This window comes from Melozone crissalis, unplaced genomic scaffold (assembly GCF_028551555.1).
Source record: "Melozone crissalis strain CALT ecotype California unplaced genomic scaffold, PUWL_Pcris_2 ptg000036l_1, whole genome shotgun sequence".
Taxonomy (NCBI): domain Eukaryota; kingdom Metazoa; phylum Chordata; class Aves; order Passeriformes; family Passerellidae; genus Melozone; species Melozone crissalis.
Window position 1 is genome coordinate 15,311,770 of NW_026535814.1, and position 25,627 is coordinate 15,337,396.

General features: G+C 40.5%; 1 protein-coding gene across 1 annotated transcript in view; it reads left to right on the forward strand.

The window, feature by feature from the left end:
- The first annotated feature begins 2,162 nt into the window (after nucleotides 1-2,162).
- Nucleotides 2,163-25,627, forward strand: part of KIAA1328 (KIAA1328 ortholog) — a 113,956-nt gene continuing 90,491 nt past the window's right edge. The window contains exons 1-2 of the mRNA XM_054283405.1: nucleotides 2,163-2,282; nucleotides 16,406-16,564. Of these exons, the coding sequence (XP_054139380.1) occupies nucleotides 2,163-2,282; nucleotides 16,406-16,564 (279 nt within the window). The remainder of the gene's footprint in view (nucleotides 2,283-16,405; nucleotides 16,565-25,627) is intronic.

Consider the following 25,627-nt stretch of genomic DNA (forward strand, 5'->3'; position numbering starts at 1 on the left):
AGTCAGATTTTGGTCAGTCAAGATGTTTTTTTAATATATTTTGTTCCGTGCTTATGGCTTTATTGTTTGTGAATCTGTTGTCTTGACCCTTGCTAGGAAAGAAAATATTATTATTATTAGTTCTAGACTCTTGCTAGGAGAGAAAAGATTTCTATTTCCATTGTGTTTGGGCTCAGACTTTTCAACAAATGGGATTGTGTTTTATCAGGGGTGGGTGGTTTATGAAGAACTGTGAGGATAATTATATAGTTTGGCTTAAAAATATTTGTCATTTAAATGAGAATGTATGTATCTGCCAGATTTGAGCATAATTTGATGAATTTGGTGTCTCAGTTGCATGTTACATGGAAAAGCTGCAAGGGCAGACATGCCATTGGCATCAGACAGGCTGGGCAAACATATGAAAAAAAAGCCTAAAACCCCAAATACTAATACTTTCCCAGTGCAGCAGTATACAGATTCACCAGTGTCAATGAATATTGTTCTGCTAGTATATTTCTTATTTCATGCTTCATTTTCTCTTCTCCCAGAGCTAGAAGTGTCATAAAGTGTTTTGCATTCTAAGTACTAGGGATATAGTGTAGAGACAGTATTTGCCATGTTCTAAGAGACAGAAGGCACACAGTAAAATTTAAAAAATTGAACAGACAGTTACACCTCTCCCATTTTACAAAAGAAATTGGCAAGAAGTAAACATGGGGACATGGGGGAGAAGCTTTGTCTGTATGGGGATGACTTCTTTTTTTTCTTTCTCCCCCCATGCATCAGAATTGAGAGAGGCACTTGCATAGTCAGGTCTGTGCTTAGGCTTTGCATATTAGCCTTCACAGCAGTTAATGATATTTAGGTTCAGCCTAGCTATCAAGAGGCAGGGAGAAGAAAAAATGCAATAAAGAAGTGGCTCAGCTTCTCTCAAATGGGCTTTAATTGAGCTTTTTGTGATGGAAAGCTAATGCTATCTGTTTCCTAGAGATGACTAATTCTGTGTTCCAGTTGTTAACTGAAGAGATAGGACTGTAGTTAGAGACAGCTTGTGCCAAAATATGGTAGCAGGCATTTGGTTGTTGACTAAAGGTTTTTAATATATTAAGTTTTGCTGGAGGGGGAGAAAGAAAAAATTATCTATTTTTGTTACAGGTTGTACACTTAGCTGTAACAAATAGGAACACTATGGCTGGTGCTATACAAATATTTTTAACATGGCTGTTTCCTGCCCTAGTTCTTAGAACAGGAAGTAAACATCTGTATCAGAGAGGATTTGCTATTACCACTGATAATTGCAATGATTCTCTTCTATGAAAGCTACTTAACTCCAACAGCATATTTAACTACGTATTTTAACATATTTGTATGGCGTGCATACAAATAAGGTCTATTTTCAGTAGTATTCTATACCTCATTTCTGCATTTATCAGCTGTAATACATTCCAAGTACTTCTGTATATCATTGAAATGAAAGATTTTACTGCAACTTAAGAATGAACACTTATGCTTCCAGCTTCCTCTGTTTTTTTGCCAAGGTTTCTTCGATTTAAATACAGTGAGGTGCAGAAAAAGGATAGCCCCAGAGACCAGTGGTGTTCAAAATACCAGTGTCTGAAAGTGTTGTCTCAGATTGGTGAGCTTATTCAGGCGGAGCACATGAGAACCAAAAATGCAGATTCTGTCAATAAGTCTGTGCTTCACCTCTTGCTGAAGCAGGGAGCATTACTGCATCTCATGTTGCTGTGTCTGATTAGCCTTTTCTGGAAAAAGTGAGTCTTTTCTGCTGTTGAGTTAGAGGTATTTGCTTTAACAGTCACAAAGGAAATGTGAAGAAGTCGGACATTTAAAATGGGTCATAATGCTTATTTGTGTATACCTTGTGCTTAGACCTGGGGAATTCCTTTTCTCGTGAGAGTTTCAGTACAGGAGGTGGCATATTGGCAGTAGTGTTCATTTATTTCTTATACTACAAGTTGGAAGATATTCAGCTTCCAGAGCACTGCTTAAACTTAAGCGTGAGGTTTTTTTTACCCCTCTGTTTAACGGCCTTGAAAACTGTGGCATGTTGTAGGCTCAAAAAGTCACACAAGAGTGGATCTCTCTCAGTGTAATGTAAATGGAAGGGGCTCTGTTAGTGAAAACGGAAAACACTGGGAAATCTTTGTATCAGTTCCTGCATGGCTGAGTCTGCAGTGAGCTTCAAAGGTCTTGCATCTGAGGAAAGTGATGACTTGAAGAAAGTGTTCTATGTGGAAGATCACGTAGAGATCAAGAGAATTGGAAACGAAGTCAGCAAAGTAATATTTCTAAAGAAAGCCTTGTGTAAGAGAGAAAATAGAAGATAAGTTGGAAACTATGTCTAATATGAAAGGTTTTAGGAACAGAAGGCATGAAGGTGAGAGCTGAAGGAGGAGCCAAAAGGAACAGTTACGGCCATAAATATGTCATGATGACTGCAGCAGGACATGAAGTGAGAGAGGAGCTGGGTTTTGTAGGACTGAGTGAGAAGTGGATCAGGAATTCCTGTGTGAGATACTGGGCACAGAGGTGTTCCCTCGCTGTCAGGGTGAGGCTGCGTCTAGCAGCTGTGAGATTCGAGGCACGTGCTTGTGCTGGGGGCAGTTCTGCTGTTCCATTTAACACCTCCCTCAGCAGGGGCATGCACAGCCCTTCTGATGTGGCCCCGATTCCAGTGGGGGCTGCGTGTCTGAGTGCAGCTCTGCACCCACAGGCCTGCTGCAAGCACCAAGCCTCCCTGACAGAGCCATTTCTAGCTCTTCTAGTTGTGAAGAAGGTGGCCCTTCCTCTCCCAATCAGTGTGCTGCTGAGTTGCATGGCCTATGGCTGTGTGGACTGGAAAAATACTGAAGAGGTCTGAACTTCAGCATTAGTCTTTTAGAGGTGACTAAAACTCCTTGTCCCTGTCCATCCATTTCAACACCAGAACTTTCACTGAAAATAAAAATTTGTGTTAAACATAATTCAGTGCCTTATAATAAAACATGTCACGTGGTTAACCTTTAATACAATGTAGCATTTAAAGAATAGTTTGCATCTTTTGCTGGTAAATTACTACATAAATATTTAGATTAGGTGTGAATAGGAATGTGGCATTATTTATGGATCCATATTTCTCTGGCATTTCAGATGCATGGTTGTTTTGCTCCTTAATAAATGCAGACATTAAAAGAACAAGCATAGACAAAGTGCTAATTTTAAAGCTTTGCAGCTCAGGGGAGAAAAATCTCCCCATGTTCTGTTAGAACTGCTTGTTGTCTCCCTCCACACAATAGAGAGAAATCTTATAAAACACTAGAAGTTGCATTAAGATCCTTTATTTCTGATACTTGTCATGGAGTGACATGTCTCACCTGCTCGTGCAGATTGGTAGCAGAGCAACCTGTCAGATCTGATGTTTTGGTGCTGTCTGTTCCTTCTTGCTTCAGAGGCAGGTTTGTTGTGGTACAGTTACTGCTTTAATTTTTGTCTGTATTTTGCTTCAGTTCTTTCTCACCTTAATCCTTGGAAGGGGAAGGCAAGAATATATGAAATGTCTTACTCATAAAACTTGAAAAAGAGTGCAGATCCCTTTTTTCCTGGTTTAACTGGGGATTGGACTGTTAGGGAGGCTGCCCAGAATGCCACATCAGCAGCATGGAGTGCAACAGCTCCGAGAATGCTGCTGGCAGAATGGCACTGCAGGCTGCTGTGGAGGCACTCTCAGGTCTGATGCACGTGGGTTTTCTTGCTTCTGTGAAGTCCTGTAAATCACATACCTTGTCTGTATCTCTGCTTCCCCCATATCAAATGTGACCTTCCCTGCAGAGTGAACATACAGGGATGATGGCAATGAGTCTGTTGATACCCGTGAGCTGTTGAGATACTGCAGTGATGAAGGTTTCTGGCTGTTAGTACAGGAATAATTTTCCATTTGAGATGGAAAAGGTATGGATGTTTCCTTGACCTGTTGAAATTAAGGAGAGGTACTGAGCAGCTTTTCTGCAGTTTTGGCTTCTAAATTGATCCTGCAGTAAAGAAGTCAAGTCTTAAATCTTTGGGGGCTCCATAGTCTCTATGATGTTTATCAATGAGAAAATCTGACTAAATGTTCAGTGCTTTTGTGCCCTTTATATGTCTTCTGTTTTGAACTTCTCAGAGGAGGGTAGCTGTCTCTGTTAATTTCTCTGTTTCTTTAATTTTATGGTGGTGTTTTTCCTGAAAACCAGTCATTCTAGTCCAGGGTCCTTCACATACAAGGTATTCACATACAGTAATCTTCCTTTCCTTCTTGTTGGCAGGAAATAGGCATTCCCATATAGCTTGGTGTGCAGGTTACCTTGATCACCGTTTGTCTGGAAAATATCCCTAATTTCTCTGACTTTTCTAGGTCCCTGTTATATAAAACCTTTTTAGTGTTTGATTATTTTTTCCCCATTTCCTTATGTTGTATTTGGTTTGGCTCAAAAATTTTTTATAACCACGGGAATGTATTTGACAAGAAGGCCTATTCCATTCTTGAGTTGACTGAGCCCTTCTAAGCATCTGTGGTGATCCCTGCATTATCAACTGTATGCATGGAGTCATCTCACTGTGATTCTGACTGCATTGCAATAAGTAAAGAATTTGCCAAAGAACTATTTGCTTACTCAAATATTAATCCTGTGAGAGGGACTATATCTGAAAGTATCATTTTCTTGCTGCCAGTAACTGTCTTTATGCAAACTCTTTTCAGCTATTTTTTCTTCTGATGAGCACTTTTGAGTTTAGATTCAGGAATTCCTGTCTTCAGGAGTAACAGCCCTCTGGCACTGATACCCTCAAGGCTAACACATAGCAATGTTTCTCTAAGATGAGTGGAGAACTATAGTGGGAGGAAAAAGGAGTCATAGCTATGGGGAAAAGGTTTCCTCTCTTCCCCACCAATACCTTGGACTTCCGTGGTCCATGCACATCAGCTGTGTACCTTGGTGTGCTCCTTGTAAGAGGCCAAGAAGACCTCCAGAATGTCAGGTATTCTTTAGTGGTAATAAATGTGAGGATTTAGGGATGAGTGGTTTTTCTTGCAGGAGGTAGCAATTTCCAATTCCTCATGACTGTTTTTACCTGAAGTAGTGGACAGTTCCAAAAAGCCTGAATTTCAGTGTAAATGGGTCACTCTGTCCCAGCAAATTACCTTTTCTGATATGAAATTAATTAGCCAGAGTAAACATCTTTACCTCCCAGAACAGTAGAAAAAATCCTAGGAGCTATACATTTGGCCCATGGAAGTTAAGTCTTTGCTATCAGTACTTCTCAGGAGAACCATTCCAGGTCATTCATTACCTTTCTCCTCAATATGTAATGTCCATTTGATTTGGAAACCTTCTTGTTACCATAGGGTGGCTTCAGAAATTAAGGTTTTTTCCTATAAACATTTGCAGCCTCCTGTGGAGAGCAGTTCCATAGCTTAGGGGAACACAGGAGGGCTTGTAGGCACCTGGATCTGCTCAGTTGCCAGACAAGTGCATTTTCTCTGTCCTGAGATGCTTGCAAACTCATAACAGTTCCTGCAGGAATAGGGGCCAACCTGCAGCCTTTGATCTCCTGAGAACATAGCAGTGGATATTTTTTCCTCCCCTTCATGTAATTTTAAGGTACATTGTTCTGCCTTGCCCTGCTGTGTCTGTGGACACAAAGGAGTGTGATCTGGGGAAGTATTGTGGTGTTCTTACCTTACAGCTTCCTTTTCTTCTCTGATTGTCCAGATCTGAAGACTTTTAAAATGCCTCTTAATTTGAGGAGCTGTGGGTCACTTTACTAATTCTACATCTCAAATTGCCAGGAGGAAAGGATGCCATTACTCGTTAGGTTGGGAAAGCAGAAGTTTCCTGTCATATAATATTTGGATGGTCTGGTTGTTGATCTTGAACCAAAATCAAGAAATGAAATCCAGAATGTTGGCAGAACTAATTATTTTTATTTTATGTTTCTCCCAGTTTTAGACAGCCCAGTTTACCTACCCATGTCTCTAATTTTGTGAGGCTTATTTTTGAGTACTGTTATTGCAAAAAATGCCTATTACCAGGAAGAGCAGCAGAACACACCCTGTTTCAGACAGTAATATTTGATTCCTGAGTGCTGTAAATGATGTAGAAATGTGCATGTATTAATGAGGGGTATAATAGGTTTGAGTGAAAGTGGGAGATAAGATGTGTTAATCTTGTATATTAAATAGTCCTACAACAATGAACCTTATAATGAGGCTGTTATTAAATCTTTCCTTCCCTGGCCTCAGTTCAGTGAAACCAGTGCTTCTGAGTTTGGCATGTTTAAAGCCAGATTTCACAAGGAAGGACCAACTCTCTGGGTTCTGTCATTTTGAAGTCCTTACCACATTAGAGATGTGTACAGCACGTGGTGAAAAAGATCTTTCCAGCACTCCATCATGTAATATTTTCCCCTTTTTAGGTTTGAGGACGCCTTCCTTAATATTACTGTGCTGGTATGGAGTCTGTTTTGACCTCAGCTGTATCTTAGGAAAAGAAGCAATGCGTTTCTCTCTACATCATGCAAACAGATTGTGTTCTAACAAGGTTAGAAAGACTGTCAAAATAGCAATAGTTTTAAAGGAAAAAAATAAATTATCTAGAATGATCTGTGATTTTTACATTTGGTGCTCTTCTAGCTATAGTGCTGAGGACAGTTCCATAAGAAGGGCAAGATTCCTTGGTTCACTGGTATTTATTTTTTTTTTATTTTTGTCCAGCAACATCTACCGATTTTCATCTTGCCTCTTGCACCATTTACCAATAGTCAGATTAAAATCTGCATGGTGCTGTCTGATTATGTTCTGGTTTAAAAAGAGGAGATAAGAAAGTTTAGATACCCAAGCCTGATGCCTGCTGTGGAAGATACAGAGTGGCAACCATGCTAGGAAGCAGCAAATAAAAACTTTCCCTAGCATCCAGATTTCCTTTCCAGTAAGGACCCAAATGAGGACTTTCTCTTTCTGAAGGTGGTGGGAGCTGGGCTGAAGGAGACTGCCTTCCTCCATCAACATTATTCCTGTTTAAGGGTAAGGAAAAGGTTCAGTGAGAGACATCAAATACATAAAATTAAAAGCGATGATTGATTGTTTCCTGCAAGGAAGCAACAAGACAGACACCGTTGTGTATTCTCAGGTGATCCCCATTCTGATAGTAACCAAGACCAAACCTGATTGGCTTAGTTATAAAACAAGTTGATGTTTTGTGATCTTACATTCTCATTCCCTGCAAAGCAGATACCTTTTTGATTTACTATGCATGTTCTTTAATTGAGATGGAGGTGCTGTAGCCCTGCTCTCAGTAAGTTCAGCTTTTACATTCCATTTCTCTTTTGCCTCTTCATCCCCTTTTCTCCACGCTTCTGACTCCAAGCTCACATTTATCCTGTTAAATAACTCCTCTTACTGTGTCTAAACATAAGAGGCTGAGCATCCTTTCTCAGATACCTCAATTCCCACCTTATCTCTCCTCAGGCTTCTGCCAGGAGCTCCATTGTCGAATTAGAGTAAGGAACATGTCTGTTTTAATATCAAGTAGTACTAAGATGACAAATGCCTTTGTGTAAACGGTAACAGTGGCTGCTGCGAAATTTTTTTTTAATTCTTACAAAAGCCTACAACTATAACAGCAAACATTCCCAGCGATGGGTGTTTCACATAAAGCCGTGACTCCCTCTGCGGGTGGGGCAGAGTGCGGTTTGAGGGAGAAGAGTAGCGGGAGGATTGCACGTTTTCAGGTTGCACGGCGATGCTTTCGGTGCGAAAATGAACCCCGAGCGGCGGCAATACCCGGCGCGGGCACACGGTGGCGCCACAGCCCCACGTTTGGCGCGGCCGGGGCCGGTCAGCGCCGCTGCCGGCTCTGCAGATGCACATATGGCACAATATTATCATTTTATGGTTACAATTATGAGCAATTTGATACAAAATGAAAGCTAAATTATGCAGTGTTCCTTTTATTTGTTTAATTTTGCGCTCTAAATGTGTAGAAGGAAAAATAGCGCCGGTTTTGTGTGGATGGTGATAGGTACAATGCCTCCTTTTGGCTTTGTGTTCTCACACAGTGCAGGTTGTGGTTATTTTCTCTCGTACATGATGAAATGTGTGGAGTTGTTCTGAGGTGCTGGGACTGTTTCGCACAGAAAGTGTGTATGTCTGAATCTCCAGGCTCCTTTCTTCCATAAAAAATGCATGGTACATTTACTGGCTGGTAGACAAATACATAAGTAACAAGTTCCTTCACAGTTTCTAGTGGAAGAGGCTGGGTAGCTGTGCCGTTTAAGCAAATGCCAAAGGAAGTCTTTAAATTCTGAAAGTCACTATAGTCATTGGCAGAGCTCTCTTGAAAGGAGCAAGTATGTTCTGAACAAATTCCTTCTTGCCAGTGAGGAAAATCTCCTGCCACTGCAGTTCTTATGCTAAAAGTAGAAATTTTCATGGCCCATGCCAGGATCAGTATCTTGTTACAATGGTCTGTGGGGTCTGTATTTTGTGTATTCAGGTTCATAGTTTTTTCTCTCATTAGGTCTCCTATGTTCATTATTATGAAAATACATGTTTTTGTCAGTATATGTAGCAGCATTTGTTTTTTGTGTGTTATGTTTTTCCTTCCTTTTCAGTAAAAGAAAGTTGTTAGCAGAGCCAGCCTGTAAAATAAATCTTCGATTTATTTTTTTTTCTTTGCTTGTAAGTATTCTTTTGTTTGTATTAATGAAGATAACGCTGGAGATGTGCTTTCCACTTGGAATAGAAAATGCAAGCTCTGAGATGGTATTTGCATTTATCGATCCAGGCACATCTGCTGGCATACAATGGTGTGTGATATTTTTGTCCTTACCCACCTTTGAACCAGAGTACATGGCAGATAAGCTGTCCAGTTTGACTGGCATATCCTGTGGAAAGGATTTTCAATACGTAGGATCAAATCCTGTACCCTAAACTGCTTTTGCATTTTGAAAGTATGTTAGAGACTTCTCTGAGTTCATCTGCTATATTGGGAATTAGTTTTATGTTTAAATACTTTCCTTGCTCTCATCAAATCATATGGGCTATCTTCTTCTTTGGCCAATTTTAGATGCACTATATTTGTGCATCTCAATATTTTCCAGAGTGCTAAAGCGAACTTGGGAATTTCATCATCTGTTTGGAACAGAGTATCTTGGTAGATAATATAAAACTTAGACTGTCTATAAAAGAAATTTCAAAATTACAAGTATTAGGATAAATTATAGTGGTGAATTTAACCGGGGTAGGAAATCTTGTATCTTTTATTGCTTTTTCCTTGGGATCAGTTTTAACAGTGGCTCTACAGGTGCTCTAGGTGGAAATGGAAAGCTTATCTTTTGAAAACAACTCTTCAGCTGTTTAGGAAACTTGTTTTTTATTTCTGTTCACACCTGGCATCTGGGAGTCCAGAGACTAGATTGGAATTGGATGGTTTTTGTGTGCTTCTTGAGAGCTCCAAAGGGCTGCCCTGGCTTTGTCGCTAACTTTTTTAACTCAGTAGCTTTTCTGTAGGTAGGTAACCATAACTTAACTAATTTGTATGCACCATATGCAGTCTCGGCTCACTTCAAAGTGTAATCAAGTCATGAACTAATTACAATACCATATTCCCAAAGAATGTAAATTTAATTTCCCTTCAAACAGAATGGGAATGTATTAAGCAATTCTTTTATATGAGAACTGTGGCATTCAACAACATAATGCTGATGCTTCAAACAGAAGTGAAGTTCTTAACTTTTGTAGACCTTGTGACCTTTTTCCCTATGCATCTTCCCTTTTTATTCTTGCATCTTGAGTTAATTTACTGACTGGATAACAACATTAAAATATTCAAATGTAAATTAAAATGTAACTGTTGGGCTTCAGACAGGAGATCACTCTGTCTTATTGTATGTGACTTGCTTCTTTATAGTGTTTTCAGAATTGTGCTTGCTTCCTAAGGCATTTGGATCAGAAGGAAATTGTCTTTTGAATTGAAGGCTCATAAGGTTCAGACTCTCACCAGATGATTTCTTTAATACATCGAAAAGTGGATGTGCGGAAAGTTCCCTACAGGTTCTTAGCATCGCTGTGCCAGGGAGTCCACATAAACTCAGTTATATAAGAACGAGCAAAGGGAAGTTGTTCATAAAATATTTTATTACCTTCAGTCTTTGCAGCAACTTCAGAGTTTAGATAATAAACCTTCATAGAAGTTACTAGTTTCTACCCTTTCTCAGAACAATGACTCACATAGAGTCACACCACTTATTTTATTTCTCTTAATTTTAAGGCAGAAGAAACATGTTAGGGTTGGCTTTGATCTGTGCCTGGATAGTCTGATTTCTAAAATGCAGTCTTGTTGCTTTTCTGAGATGAAATTGTCAAAGCACAGGACTGTATGTGTTAAACCCAAGTAGTATTTTAAAAGTAAATGTGGGTCAGCTTCCAATGAAGTATGTAATTGTTAAATGCTAAAGGAAAGAGCTTAGAATATCTTAGTTTATATTTTAAAGTGTTCCTTTTAGATGTTAATTCATTAATACCAGCAGTTTATTTTTATTCATGTGACTTTTCATATGTAAGTAGTTGAAGCTGCATTATTTTAATCCTTTCTTTGGTTAGAGAGAAAAAAGCCTGCAGGTGGAAATCAGAATGACATACATATTACTTCTTTCCCAAAAGGCACCGTATCTCTCTCCTATTGATATGCAAAATATTAAGGCAGAAAGTAAACCCCATTGCTTTATGTGTCAAAATACTGTAAAAAATATATGCTTGGGTGATGCATGAAAAAAAGTGGGGGTCCACTTCAAGCTGAATGCACTTATAGTGGAATTTGCCATTAGTCTGGTGTGGGTCTTTGGGGCTCTGCAGACTCTATAAGTTTGGTTCCCTTAGGAAGCATCAAGCTTAGATGTAGCTTGATCCTTAGTTGTAGTTACAGGGATTGCCCTGTTTGGAGACCCAGCTCCAAACATGGGTCTTAGCCTTTGCCTGAGTTTGGTGAAATGCTTTCTTACTCTTGCAGCATTTTTTAGAATGATTTTTGGGCTGTGAGCTGTACAGTGAAATGTTGTAGCTGTACATGGTGCCGCAGTTATGGATGCAGTGGTGTGTCTGTTAAACAGCTGTGAGCTTGCTGTGACATTCTTCACGTGCCAGCCGCAGGCCAGAGGCGTTTTGGAAGTGGTGTAGTGTTGCTGTTACTGCCAGAAAATAACCAACACCCAGACGAACCCCACAAAAACTTTAAAGCAAGGTAAGTTGGATCAGGCTCGTGGTGCTTGATGCTGTGCTGCTGGGACTGTGCATGGCTCCTTGAATGGGTCTGGCACACACACCTGCTTGGACAGCATGCAGGCAAGCTCAGGTCTGCCTGCAGTTCATCTGAGGAGATTTTTCTTGGGAGACCAAAGACCTCTCAGAGCTTAGTGTAGCTTCATCCACCCACTGTCAGTGGCATTTCCTCAGCATCTCATTCCTTGTCTAGTTTTTCTCACAGCATTTGTTTTCAAGGGCCTACCTGAGGCAGTGAAAAGAGTTGAGTCTGCCGAAACTGGCAACATGGTGATAACTGGTCAGGTTTCTAGCTGCATGTCCTTAAGCAAGAATTTAAAAAGACCAGTGCTTTGTGGCTACTGGGTCGTGAGTGCACATGTCAAAAAACTTTCTTCATCACATCACAGAAAGTTTCTTGTGTCTCTACTACAGAGTTCAAGTTAATGCTGTCTGATTTAAATTCCAATCCAATTTGTGTGTGTTTGACTTTTTCTTTCCTTTGATTGCTTTATTCATCTTTGCATATCTCTGTAATAGCTCTGAGTCTCTAGAGAATCTTCCATTGGATATGGGGGCTGATGGGACTGCAGCATCTGGTGACTGAAGATGGAGATTCAGCTCCTTGTTCTGTTCTGGCCATGGATCAGAGAATGCAGCCCTGAGTGAAAGAACAGTCCAAGCTGAAGCTACAGTCAGGGACTAGAGGAATGAATCATCACTGGACATCTTGTTTGATGCTTGGGAGCTCTATTAGGGCTTTTCTGCATGGGTGAATGCAGTCAAACTCAGACTCTGAGCTAATCAGGTGCAAGATGCATCTGGTCTGTTAGTGCTGTGCCTGAGCTGTACTAGTTTACCTGCAACTGCAAGACACATGTCCTGGAGCTGCCTTGAGGAGTGTGGGGCTGCTGGGCTGCACCTGTGTGCTCAGACATGGCCAAAGACTCCCCGTGACACGGTTTTCTCATGTGTAAATAGGGAACAATAGAGCTCCTGCCTGTCTCAAAAATGCTCTTGGCAAACCCGTGAGGAAAGTGTCACTAGGTGGTGAGTTCTCACAAACATTCTGAAAAAACAGGAAGGCCTTTGTTATTATATTGATTGTGAAGAATCTCATTAGCTGTGTTCTCTGCTCTTGCTAGTAGCTTCTTGGAAAGTTTTTTCCAGACTCACTTTGCTGTGATTGGAAGCTGCTTTAATTTTCTTTTTCTATTAATAAAGTGAGATAAAATGAGAAATTTCTTCTTAAATCATAAAGCCCCCCAAAGAGGGGGGGGAGATTCTCTGTCTTCTGGTTTAGTTGCCTTTTTCCCTCTTGCAAAAAGTAATATAAGAAAGGCATTTTTTGATAAATAGTCCTTGTGGAGCAACCTGATGTTGGCTTCACTTGGAAACCTGGACCTGAAGAGACCAGTTTGAATTGCTGTAGCATGAACATAGCTTGCACAAGCATGTGGAGGCTGATGTGTTGAATTCAAGAGCTTCTTAGGTAGATGCTGGATGCTCTGAACTAAAACATTTCAGATTTTAAGCTGGGCTTCACTTCTGCTCAAAGTGCCAGTGGAAAGAGTGGACTGGGATCAGTGAAGGGAATCAGTGGGTGTGCTAGAGTCTGGCCCTTCTCTTCCCAGTTTCTGGGGAAGCAGGAGCTGTAGTTTTTGGATTTTTTTTTCTACTTCAGCCTGTGGGAGGCAGACAGTATTTCAGCAAGGAGTAAGCTGTGAGTAGTTGAGGTAGCCATGGAGCAGACTTCACAGCCTGAGGATTTAAGAGTAGAACTGAAGCAAGGGGTTGGGACTTTGCAAGGTGGATAAACACACCCAGACAGGTGACCATTGCTGGAAGAGGTGTCCTCTGCTCCCAGCTCCACTCCCCCTGCTTGCCTCATGCCTGATCTTGTGCCTGGTTGTCTTGTTGCCTCGCTGGGACAGTTTGCTCAGGCCTGGAGTGAGCGATCTGTGGGGCAGCAGAGCTGGTGTGGATGGAAGGAGTGAGTGGGAGAGTATCTTTGGAAGCAGTTGAACATTAGGTTGGCTGTGCCTTCTTGTGGAGCTTCACCCCAAGGAAAAGCTCTTTGTTCCCTGCCTGGCTCCCTGGACATCCATTCCTGGCTTCTGTAAGCTGTCACCACTGTGTGCTGGCAGCCCCTCCTCTCAAAGCCAGCTATCTCCACTGAGGTTATTATCTCATAAGAGCCATAAATGAGCTCTTAATTCTTTGACTTACATTCAGTGAAAAAAATTAACTAATTTATTCTATAAAATATGTAGTACTTGCAGTATTACATGTAAATGTGGCTATTGAAATTCTAACCTTTGCATTTCTAATTTTTTTGTGTTTCCCCCTCCTCCTCATACAACCTCAATACTTTACTAATAAACTGCATAAAAAGTATTACTCTAATACATTCAAATGCATATTTCTTGGACATAAAGCTACGTTTCAGTGAAATGCCAAGTACCACTTCTCCCAGGTAACTAACATCTTGCAAATTCAATATTTGTGCTCCTGAACATATGAAGAATTACCAAATGTGTCCATTTAGATATATTACCTTTTTTGGAATGAAAATCTGTAGGATTTCTCCTGTACTGTTTTTTCAAACTTCCTTTTTTTTTTTTTAAAGCAGATTATGAAAATATTTATGACATGCATGTCTGTCCAATGACTGTATTGCCTTAGTAGATGCATGATCTTGTTATATCTAAATGACTTAAATATTTTTGTGGCAGTGTTGTGTATTGTCTGGCTAATTTGCAGGAGAAAAAAGGAGATAATCTTGCTGCTTTTAGCAAAAAATTCAATAGAGGAGAGAGTAAGATCTAATATTAAGGCTTTTTTTTTTTAAGAAGATATTCTGCAGTAAATGTACCAGCACATTTTTGAGAATTGCCATACTTTCAGCTACTCTGCACATGTCTCAAACAAATGAACTCTTTTTTCATATTAGAAGCTTCATGTTTACTTAAGTAAGCAAAGTAGGGCTTTAAACTCACACTGTGGTGGCTGTGACAATACTTTGCTTAATGTAGAGTGATTGTGTGAATGAACAAGGTTTTGATCTTCTAATACAGTGACTTTTACTGTGGCTGACCAAATCTCACAAGAATTTCAGGGACATCTTGGCCACCATTCAAGCTCATGTGAGCCATTGCCCTTCCCACTCATGATCACATAACTGGCCTTTGGACAACCAGGATTTGCTTGCATACTTTGCTGATGTTAATTTTCCTTGCCCTGTTTTAAATTGTATTTTAAATGAATTTGGCAGCCACATGTAGGAGGTGGCATCATGTGTATTGTGAGGGCTCTGCAGTCTGTAAAACACAAATGGGGCCTGGGAGTGTGGACAGTCTTGCCTGGCTTTTCAGCGGAACTGGTGCTAGCACTGTGGCAGGAGTGAGGATGGCTGCCTGGCCGTCCCTTGTGTGCCCCAGGGCTGTTTAGGGTGCTCAGTTCTGGTGCCAGCAGTGTGCTCGCTGGAGGGAGGAGAGGGCAAAATCTGTTTTGTGGGGAAGGGGTTGCTGGAAGCAAAGTGAATTAAGAGGGCTGTAAAAAATTGATAAAGATAGATAGGACTGTCTGTTTTTATATTCTGCCACATAACATGGGTTTAAATGAATTTCCCTATAATTTGTCTTCAAATACCGACATTTAACTCTTAGGCTGTATAAATGAACTGGCTTTTGCTAGAGTAAAATTCATGCCCTGCGTCCAGGCTAATATGTTCACCTACTATAAACATTACTGCCTATGGTTACAACTGGAATAAAAAATTCCTTTTATATACATCATAGCTGGCAGAGACTCCTGAGACCACCACAAATCACTTCAGCCTTTTGGTGCTCTCTGACGAAATGAACTGAAATGTAAAACAGCTCCGGCTTCAGGCAGGCTGGCTCTGGAAAGCAATTAACTTGTTAAGACCATTGTTTGTACCCTCCATATTTCCAGGTGCTGAGCAAAGGTGTTATGAGAGCTCTCCTGATTGATTTCAGCATTGGGGTTTATTAACCTTCCATTCCTTCCTAAAATGTTTTGCTTATTCTCTCGGTAGCCTTTTATTTAAAGGGAAGAAAACCAACCAAACAACAACAAAAACGAAGCCCTGGCAAGGCCATCCCTCCTGCGAAAGAATAAGAAGAGAGGAGGGAGGGAGAGAGGGAAGGCAACAAAACCGAACCAAAAAAAAACCCCTTAGGGTCATAACAGGGAATAACAAAGCAGTGAGTTATTTATGCAGCCATGATTGGCAAAAGTGATTGCAACATGAATTTGCCCAGAAGCAATGATTAGATCATAAAAATGTTAAGGAAATCTGTAACTCAACACCGTTTTAAAGATTGAAGAAGTTTTTGTTCCCTACCTTAATTGCAGTGACTTGTTATTAAAGTATTTATTCAGAGTAATCTCTTTGGACAGCGAGCCCTTATCCCATCTGCATGCATAATTAAAAGTGAGGGGGGAGAGAGGGGAGCATAAATGGTTTACCATGCTACATGAGCAAGGGAGGGAATTACACAATGACAGGTGAAGAGCAGATTTATCTCCTGTTGGAATTTCAATGCTGCAAGCAAGGCAGGACACTGTTGCTAATATCCTTGCAAACACCACAGTTGCTGCTTCTCCAGATTACTGTCCAAAAATTATTGCTGGTCTGTAAAAGGCCTGTAGCACTGCATCTGTGGCTGTGGGGTTTTGAGCCATTGGCGCTCAAGCAAAGAGATTGGATTTGGGTATGTGGGCTTGTGAATCGATGTCTGTACTTAAAAATGGACTATTTACTTACTTGGCTGGCTATTTATTTATTTATAAATAAACATTGGTAATGGCTGGCTTTGCTGAATACGAGTAAGAGGGTTGTAGTTGTTCCAGCTGAAACAATGTCATCACCTGCTTCCTGCTGCTGTCTGTCCCTTTTCCAATGGTAAAAGAATTTGGTGCAATTCTTCTTTTTCCACTCTGAGTAAGGAAGGAGGTTGTACTTGAACATTCATCTCTAGGCAGATTTATCATCATTAGGTGCTACTCAAACACATGGTATCTGTTTTTAAATTGAACTGTTATGGATCTAAATCAGATTTACACAGAGTAAGTTGGTATATATTTGGCTATAACTGTTCGCTAAAGAGTGTTTTTCCCTTAACTTCTGATGTCTCACCTCTGCAGCAGCAGTACAGAGAATGCCAAGAACTTTTGAGCCTTTATCAGAAGTACCTAGCTGAGCAGCAAGAAAAACTATCACACTCCCTTTCTGAACTTAGTGCTGCCAAGGAAAAGGAGCAGAAGGTAAGCTCTTTATTTACCATTTCTTTTTTATTTAAATTACCAAGTCAAAACATCTTCTTGAGACTGTGAGTGTATTATCTTACATCTTATGGTGTTGAATACTATTTTGTGATTGGTTTCCCATGAGTCCTTGCCTTAATACATGGATTGCAGGAAAAGGAAGAGAAAAATCTTGACAAGTTTTGGGTCAGCAGAAGGGGTGAACTTAATTGACCATGCTGTAATGGGGTAGGAATCATGGTAACCCACACCTTTTCCAAGGAAAAAGTTAAGATGCTATTATGTTTTCTATTCTGTTATTTAAACAGGAAAATAATTGCAGTCACTGTAGATATAGCCTTTCACATTTTCACTGTGGCTTTTGATGATTGAAAAGGGCATTACAGATGATGTATTTGGTCAATAAGAGCTTTCTCAAGTCTGTAAAGCAGCTCGTCTGATTTGAGCTATTCATAGAAGATCTGTAGTTCTATATGCTGTTAAAACCAGAAAATGTTGACTAGAGATATGTGTTAAATTAAGTTCTAAAATGTTTCTTGTAGGTAGGCACCCAAAGCCCTGAGAACATGGTTGCTTGAGATATTCCCCTGGTAGCCAGGTGCTTGGTTTGTCCTGGCTGATGGCAGATTGTACCCTGGAAGAGAAGACTGCCCATGCAAGTGCTCTACTCTGGGTTCTTGCTTGCTGTTCTCTGGTAGCAGCTTCCATCTGCAGATAGACCTCCAGAATGCATCCTTCCTAAGACCATGCCTTTTTATAGAGGTTCTGCCCTTGATCCCCTCTTCTTCTGGAACAGTCTTAAAGGCTTATTTATAACAGGGCTAGAAATAAAGTCATCAGCACAGAGGAGGTCTCAGTGGTTACCTGCTGTGAGAATTATACAGGCAGATCCTGCTTCTCAGGAGACTGGAGACTGTGCATGAAGGAGTCTTTTAATTCTCTCAGGAAGCATGTAGCAATACTCTTTGACTTTGTTGGCATCAGGAATGGATTTTTATACTCTTTGACTTTGTTGGCATCAGGAATGGATTTTTTTTTTGTCATGATGATGTATTTTTTAGCTCTTTTTTTTGGTCCAGCGTTGTTGGACATTGAGCTGTTTGTCAGGCTTTTAACCTTTTATAAACATTTCATTTGCATTCTTTTGTGTTTATATCTGCCCTCCATTTTTGTGATGGCATTGAATTCAAAACAAGAATATTCTCCCAGAAAGGATGATGTCTATGTTGCTGTTTGTATGACATGCAGCTTGCTGGGGATCTCCATGGAAAATAGTCCAGAGGAGTCCATGTAGTCCAAAAGCACTGTGGTAGTTGTGTTTTGGGTGATGCCAATCCTTCTTTCAGATTTTGCCTTGAATGTTTCATTTCTAGCCTTTCAACTTCAAATACATTTATCCTATACTAGGTTAGCCCTCAGTATGGAGGGATCCAGTGTCATCACATCAACAGGGCAAAGGCATGGAAGCAGATAATAGGAAACCTTCAGCCCACTGACTATCAAATCATTTCAGCAATCTGTTCATCTCCTCTTGTTCTTCCGTCTTTCTAATCACTCTGTCAGTGTATACACAGAGACTTCTTTAAAATTGTTTTCTGATTTCATGTGCAAAGTTCTATCAAGCTAATCTTTGATTCCATTATTTCTTTTCTCTATGCTTACAGGTACTTTTGTCCACAAATGCAAATTCAGATATTATATCGAGGTTTGCCTTGACATTTCATTTATGGTTACATACTCTACAGCTCCAGCCTAGCAGGTCTGAAATTACCCTAGTCCTCTTGTTGTGTGCAAAGCAACGTAGGCATAGATAAAAACCTGTCAAAACATGCTTCAACTGTTTTTTCTTACAGCGTGCAAAGTGTTTCTGATGTTTCTAGCCTTCCTCTTCTATTTTCTCGTTCTTTGCATTTGGCTTTATAAATTGTTACCATTTTTCACCCAAACAAGCACTTTGTGCTGTGTTTCTCCTCACAGTTTAGAAACTGTGAAGAGTCGAGCAGTACTGCTGCACTCTGTCTGTCCTTTCCCTTGTGCACTCTTTCACAGGATGGCTTTCCAAACCCAAGAAGGGTCACTGGGCTGCTCTTGATGGGACTCGGTATTATTTTTGCACATCTTTTAATACCTGAACTGTGAACTCTTAGTGTCCTGATGGGTCTCTCTTTGAGTGTTTTTTGTTCTCTTTGAGTGTTGTCTTAACACAGTAGTTCAGGCCAGCATTGTTCTGTCTGCCTGATGGGGTCTGCTGAAGGGGAGCACAGCAGGGAGGGATTTTTGAGAGGATAGAATTGGAAGAGGACAGACCCAGAACACTCTCCTCCTGCTCCAGGTACTGCCCATGCCAGTTTCTTCTGCCCCACTGAAGCTTTTGTGCTCTTCCTTTCTGTTTTAAGGTGGGCTTTGACAAGAGTAATTTTGTTGAAATGTTAGGATAATGGAAGGCTTTGTGATTTTTTTTTTGAATCCAAATCCTTTTGAAATATTTTCCTTTTCACTTGATTTTCTCCAGGTTAAGGAAATCTTGGATATGTCTGGGTTTAAAGCAAGATAGCTAGTTTGTCACATAGTTTTCTCTTTGTAGAACTGTGTAGGAGACATAATCAGCATTTCCTATTACAGGACACTGCTGATCTTTCTGGGGTGTCTGTGTTTCGATGTACAATGTTCCAATTTTCCCATCTCGTGCAGAAACATTGGACTGTGCAGCTGTACTCCATAATGAAGCCCTTCTTTGTTCTGCCTGTTTTGAGCTGTTCTTTCTTGTTTCTGTTAATTTCCCTTTCTTTTTCTTACTTGTTAATTCGGAGTAATTTCTAGTGCTACACCTGTATCTTAACGCCTCCTGCTTCTGCTTTTCACCTGCCTGTCTCCCTCGTTCTTACCCTATCGTAATTTGGATCACGAGCTGTCACTTTCCCCTGGTTTAGATAGGTATTTGGAAACATCTCCTTTCAGAGTTTAAATGCTGGGTTTTCTGTCAGAATAAGACAATTAACAGGTCAAGAGAACAGCAGCTTGCCAAACATCGATGGCATTGTTGTAAAAAGAGGTGGAGTTCTACGGGATGTAAATGACTGCAGCAGCCGTGTGCATGTGGCTGAAATGCAGCCCTGGTTTGTAGATGTACTGAACTAATGCAGATGCTTTGGTGTTAACTTTTATTTTTGTCCATTTTACTATCACCAAATGATAGCAGTAACTCTGAAACCATGTTTTCCTCTTAGCTAATCTTGCCTCTTTATAATGACGGTCAGCCCTCAAAATGTAAAGAAGCATCCTGGTAGTAGTGAAATAAAATTGCTGGGAAGATGGTGGTAAGATGATTTAAGTCAGAGCTCTTGTGGAGTCAATAATCAGTAACTGGAACATGGAACTTCCTTTTTTTTTGTGAGATAAAGTTAATTCCATTTGAAAAGATACTTAAGGTGGCATGAATTGAATTATTCAAACTGGCCTTCTCAGCATTAACTCTAGGTTAATATCTCATGATGCCTCTGGTTTCATTATAGGAGTTTTAAGTACATAACTTTTTATAATAAATTCAATACCTAGAAGCCGAACTGAAATTGGTTTACCTTCTACCAACCCATAAAAAGAAGCATTAATTGTAAAGTGAATATTAAAGTGGTCACTAAAGTTGACTCAGATTCAGAGAGATAGCACTTTGGTAAAGGGAGAGCTCTACTGAAAAATAGGCTTCTGCCTTGCTGTTAATAGAAAATATCATTCATAGTAAAATGTAGTTAAACTTTTCCATCAAAAATCATTTTTTGGATATACTCTCTGCAGCACCCAAACATTCAGTCTTTGCCATTTTCATATGCTTTACACAGACATGTAAAGAAAATTGCCCTTATTCTAGGTAATCATGTCTGACCTAGTTTATATACTCACTACTTCACTGCCATCTTAAACAGTGTCCAGAATCCAGTTTGATTTGGCACATTTTGGATTATAATCCGTAGATGTTCTGCAGTGTAGGGTAAGATTTGAGGCGCAAGAGTTGGACAGGCAGCTGAGTTTCTGCAGAACTGGGGTTCTTGAGCTCTGTCACCTTAAGGAAAGATAATACCTGTAGTCTTAGCACTCTTTATTAATGTTAATCTTTGAATTTACAAGTACAGCTGGCAGCGTTTGTTTCTTATTCGTGGAAGATTACCAACACATCTGCTAATTCCCTTGGTTCACAAAGATTCTTGTGTGTGTGAGGCTTCAGTTCTTTCTTGTGTAGAAGAAGTCTGGGAGTGGAGTGGGATTACAGACTGAAAGGAATATCAAGAATTTATTTTCAATGGTGTATCATCTCCCCTCTCCCTCAGTGTTCTGATGTCTGCCCCCTCTTTGGGGTTTGCCAGTGGCCCTCATCAGGAATGAGGTTACTGTTCAATGCTAAGCACCATGCAAGCATCCTGAAAGACATGGTCTGCTTTGGGCCTATGGTAAAATCCTAACAAAGTTGACTTTCAGGAAGGCTTTTTCTAAAAAAAAAATTTTTTTATTATGTTGCTATTTCTCTTAAATCACTTCTTAAAAATTGTTGAATGTAGTTGTATCACTTCACAGTAAAATCCAAAAAAAGCCTTTATCTGCAAAAATGAATAAGCCTTGCTTTCTTTTGATATTGGCAATATTCTTGTCCTTTTAATATTCTTGTCCTTTTTTTTTTTTTGCCTTAATAAGGATGATTACATACTAAAGCTTCAAACATTACTTATTTGTTTTATTAATTTTTTCCTTTGAAAAAGATATTGAAACACACCAATTTTCAGAAGCCTTTCCTTTGTGATTGTCCCCAAACTTCCCCAGTTCCATTTTTTTCAGCATAGGTCACCTTTAAACACATTCTTAGCTTGCTTAAAGAAAAAAAAAAAATCCCATATATGCGAAGGGTTTTGAATGCTATAAGGTAAACCTTCATCATGGAATTGACTTTGTCTGTTTACCCAGCTGTATGGGAACAATGAATGAGCCCATCTGAAAGATACTTGAAAACTGGGATAATAAATAAAGAACTAATTTGACTAGGGACTCAAGGGTATTGGAATAATTTTGCAAGGCCAGACAGAGACAGTTTTTGCATGAGTAACTGTCAGGAATAGCCTTGCCTTACCTGTGTTACTTTCTACAAATCCTCTGATCTCTCTCTGTGCCTCTCTTACCTGTAAAAATGAGATAATGTTTTTATCCTCATTCTTTTTGGGTTTTTTTACTGAGAAAGTCAGGTTTCAGGTGCTTTTTCATGGGTGGTCAAAGTGATTAGCAGTGATATTTGAAACATAGGGTGGTCTGGAATAGACTACCCTGTAATAGCATGAAGAAAAATAATGGTTTTTTCCTTTTACCTCTAAGATACTAGGTCATAGTTAATTTACCTGTCTTTTCTAAAAAATGTTAACACTGAACAGGAATGCAGATGGATATAAATATTTAAGCAAAAAGGAAATATCAGTGTTTCAATACCTGTGCTAGCATTCACAACAGAATTCCACTCACTTTCAATCTCCTGGAATGTGTGCCGCAGTAGAACTGTTTGGTTTGCCCCATCTATTTTCTTGGTGTGAATGACACTGTGTTCCTGGTGATAAGCACTTCACTCTCAGCTCGCTCAGTTCACTGCTTAACTGAGATCTGTGCCAGTTCACCATCTCTTTGTTCTACAGTCTTTACTCAGGCTTGTCTCCAGTTCTTCTAAAATATTTTCGTTTTCCTTTTGTTTTCTTTCTATATGCCTCTTTCAGTTTCATCCATTTAGCTTTAAAAACTGTCCCTCTTATGGAAATCTTTTCTTTGGGTGAACAGTCATGTCTGGTGTATATTTTTCTGTTGTTGGAGGATAAATCTGGAAAGAAGACAGTGCCTTCATTTCCATTCTCTGAGATCAAAACATCCTCTTGGTTTTGTAGGCTTCTGATGATACTGTTACACTTGTGAAACATCACCTCTGGATTTACATGAGAATTCAGATTTGCAGCAGAACCGCCTGTCCTTGAGAAGCTCTTTGCAAACTCCTAGATCTGATATTGCAATTTCTCCAGTCTGACATTGTAGTGGCTCTCAGGAGAGTGAATTGTGGCCATACTCACCAGCATCCTCTCACTCTGAACTGGGAGTAAGGCTTTCTTCAGTGGATTCAAGACTGCATATGAAGGCACTTGCTGTCAAAGATTTTGTGTTACTCTACAGGCCTTGAGGAAGGAAACTTCTGTTCTATCCATACTTTGTGGAGTTACCTGTTTACCTGGTAGTCTTTAGCAGTGTAAGCATACCAGCTACCTAGACATATGCAGTCACTGCTGTTGTACAGTCCATTTGACCTATGCACGTGCCCTTTGATTCAGCAATATTTAGCCTTTTTCAAAATTTGAGACTCTTGAAAATCAGTTTCTCATGTACTTACGTCCTTGATTCACCAGTTCCCAGTTCCTAGACTTGTCTGATTCCTCCAAGTGTGGCATGTTCTTCATGTTGCGATTAGCATTACATTCCTGAACCTGAGGAAAATCAACCCTGGCAGCTTTCAAAGCCCAACTGAACCAAGGACCACTTTGAAACTTGCCTTGTTTTGGTGTGGTGTAGACCAGATAATGGCACAGTTCCCATCCAACTTGAATTTTTCTTTGACTGTTGTGTATTCTCTCTTCACCAGCCTTTCAAGAGGGAGATCATCCTGTGAGAACATATTTTGGTAAAAAGTGAAAGTGTTTCTGGGCCAATCCAGTTTGTATTGGATTGGAATTTGCATCCTGTTTCTCAAAATGCAAACACTTTGAGTTGCTGTTTCTTGCTGTTGAAATGAATACAGTCAGTAACTCATCTAGGATTTCATAACCTAAATACCTTTATTCATCACTGTAGATTACAGATACTGTGATATAAGTGATTACTATATTGAAAGATAAATTGCTTGCCATTTCTTGCCTGCAAAGCACACATTTTTGTGTGTTGATCAGGTTGTTTAATTAGAAGTGTCTTTATTTAATGAAAGCCAGGTGATTATCAGTTCAGGGCACTAAAGGTTGGTCTTTGTATGGCAGAAAGATTTTTCATGAGAGCCAAGGGTGTAATTTTCTTTCAGCTAAGAAGGTGGGAATTCGTTATCTGTCTGTAGCAGGATGATTGCCTGCAGAAATATCTCTTCGAGTTAGTTCTGAATACCCTAAGATTTAGCTTGAGTCTTTCATTTTGAGCTGCAAAAAAGTTTGAACTTAAAGTTTTTCTGATGCACAGTTTGCCATTTGAAGTTTGTAAGGAGCCTCCTTCCAGGATTTTATCCACTATAGGACAGATTTCTTGAGACAGCTGCACTCATCTCCTATGAGCAGAATGTAACTGGTGAGGTGGCATGAGCACAGAGCAGCCATCTACAGCATTTACTGCAAGTCTGCATACACGTTGTGATTTTTGGTTTATAGCAGTGTGATTGCCTGTCTCTGATCCAGTGAATGCATTAAATATCATTACATTACAATTTTTGCTTGCTGTCTATTTATGGCAAATTCTAGAAAATGTCTGGCACGTTTCTCTAAGTTACAGCAACACACATATTTTGAAACTTTGTATAATTTCAGATTTTGGAACTTGGATAGAAACAGATCATGTAGACATTCAGTGCCATCATGTGCCAAAGATGTTTCACAGTACCATCAACAGAAAAAGGCATACATGAGTTTCTCCTGTCTATGCAAGAAAATGGTCAATCTGAAACATAAGTATTCAAAGCTACCCACACATATGCATGGACTCTCAGGCTGACTGAGTTACTTACTAAGATTTAGAGTACAGGAAAGCAAATGATGTCCTCTGACCTCTCTTGGAAATCTGGATTACCTTGAAGTTGATCTCTGCCTTGAAATAAAGTAATTTCTCATTAATCTTTAATAGATGCATTTAATTCCATGTTAAATCTTTCCCCATCTGTTCTCCATAAGTGGTAGCAATTCTATTGACTGGAGCAGACCAGAAAAACACTCAGGATATCTTCTGTTTTCTGATGTGTAATTTCAAAAACTCCTTTTTACTCTCTGGAGCTGAGTCATGAACATCAGTACCTTACTTGTATGATGCATCTGATTAATGTCTCTGCTCTAAAACTTCAGAAGAGTTTTCATAAGGAAGACCTGCTTGGTGGATTAGGCTGGGGCTGATGTCTACCTGTAATTTAATAAAGCTTTTGATTCTGTCTTCTGCAACATTCTCTTGGAGAAACTGGTTATTATAGCTTGGATGGGTGCACTGGAGACTGGGGAAAAATAACTGGCTGCTGGCCTGGCCCAGAGGGTGCTGGTGAATGGAATCACTTGCAGCAGGCAGTTGGTCACTAGTGGTGTCCCCAGGACTCTGTGCTGTACTGTTTTTTATCTTTACTGATGATCTGAGTGAGGGAATCAAGAGCCCCCTCAGTCAGTTTGAGACAAGGCCCAGCTGGGTGTGAGTGCTGATCTGCTGGAGGGCAGGGGGGCTCTGCAGAGGGATCTGCCCAGGCTGGATCCATGGGCCAGGGCCAATTGTGTGAGGTTCAACCAGGCCAGGTGCTGGCTCCTGTCCCTGGGTCACAGCAGCCCCTGCAGCTCCAGCTGGGACAGCGTGGCTGGGAAGCTGCTGAGTGGGAAAGGCCCTGGAGGTGCCGGTTTCCAGGGGCTGGACGCGAGCTGGGGGTGCCCAGGGGGCCAAGGAGGCCAAAGGCCCCGGGCCTGCGTCAGCCATGGAGGGGCAGCAGGAGCAGGGCAGGGCCCATCCCCTGTGCTGGGGCACGGCTGAGGCCACGCCTGGAATCTGAGCTCAGCTTTGTTTGCTCACAGCAAGAAGGATACTGAGGGGGCTGGAGTGTGTCCAGAGAAGGAAACAGGGGAAGGGTCTGGAGCACAGGCCTGAGAGGAGTGGCTGAGGCAGCTGCAGGGCTCAGCCCGGGGAAAGGGAGACTCAGGGGGGACCTTCTCACACTCTGCAATGACCTGAAAGGAGGGTGCAGCCAGGTGTGGGTCACTCTTCTTCCAGGCAACAAGTGACAGGACAAGAGGATATTACCTCAAGTTGTGCCAGGAGAGGTTTAAGTTGGATATG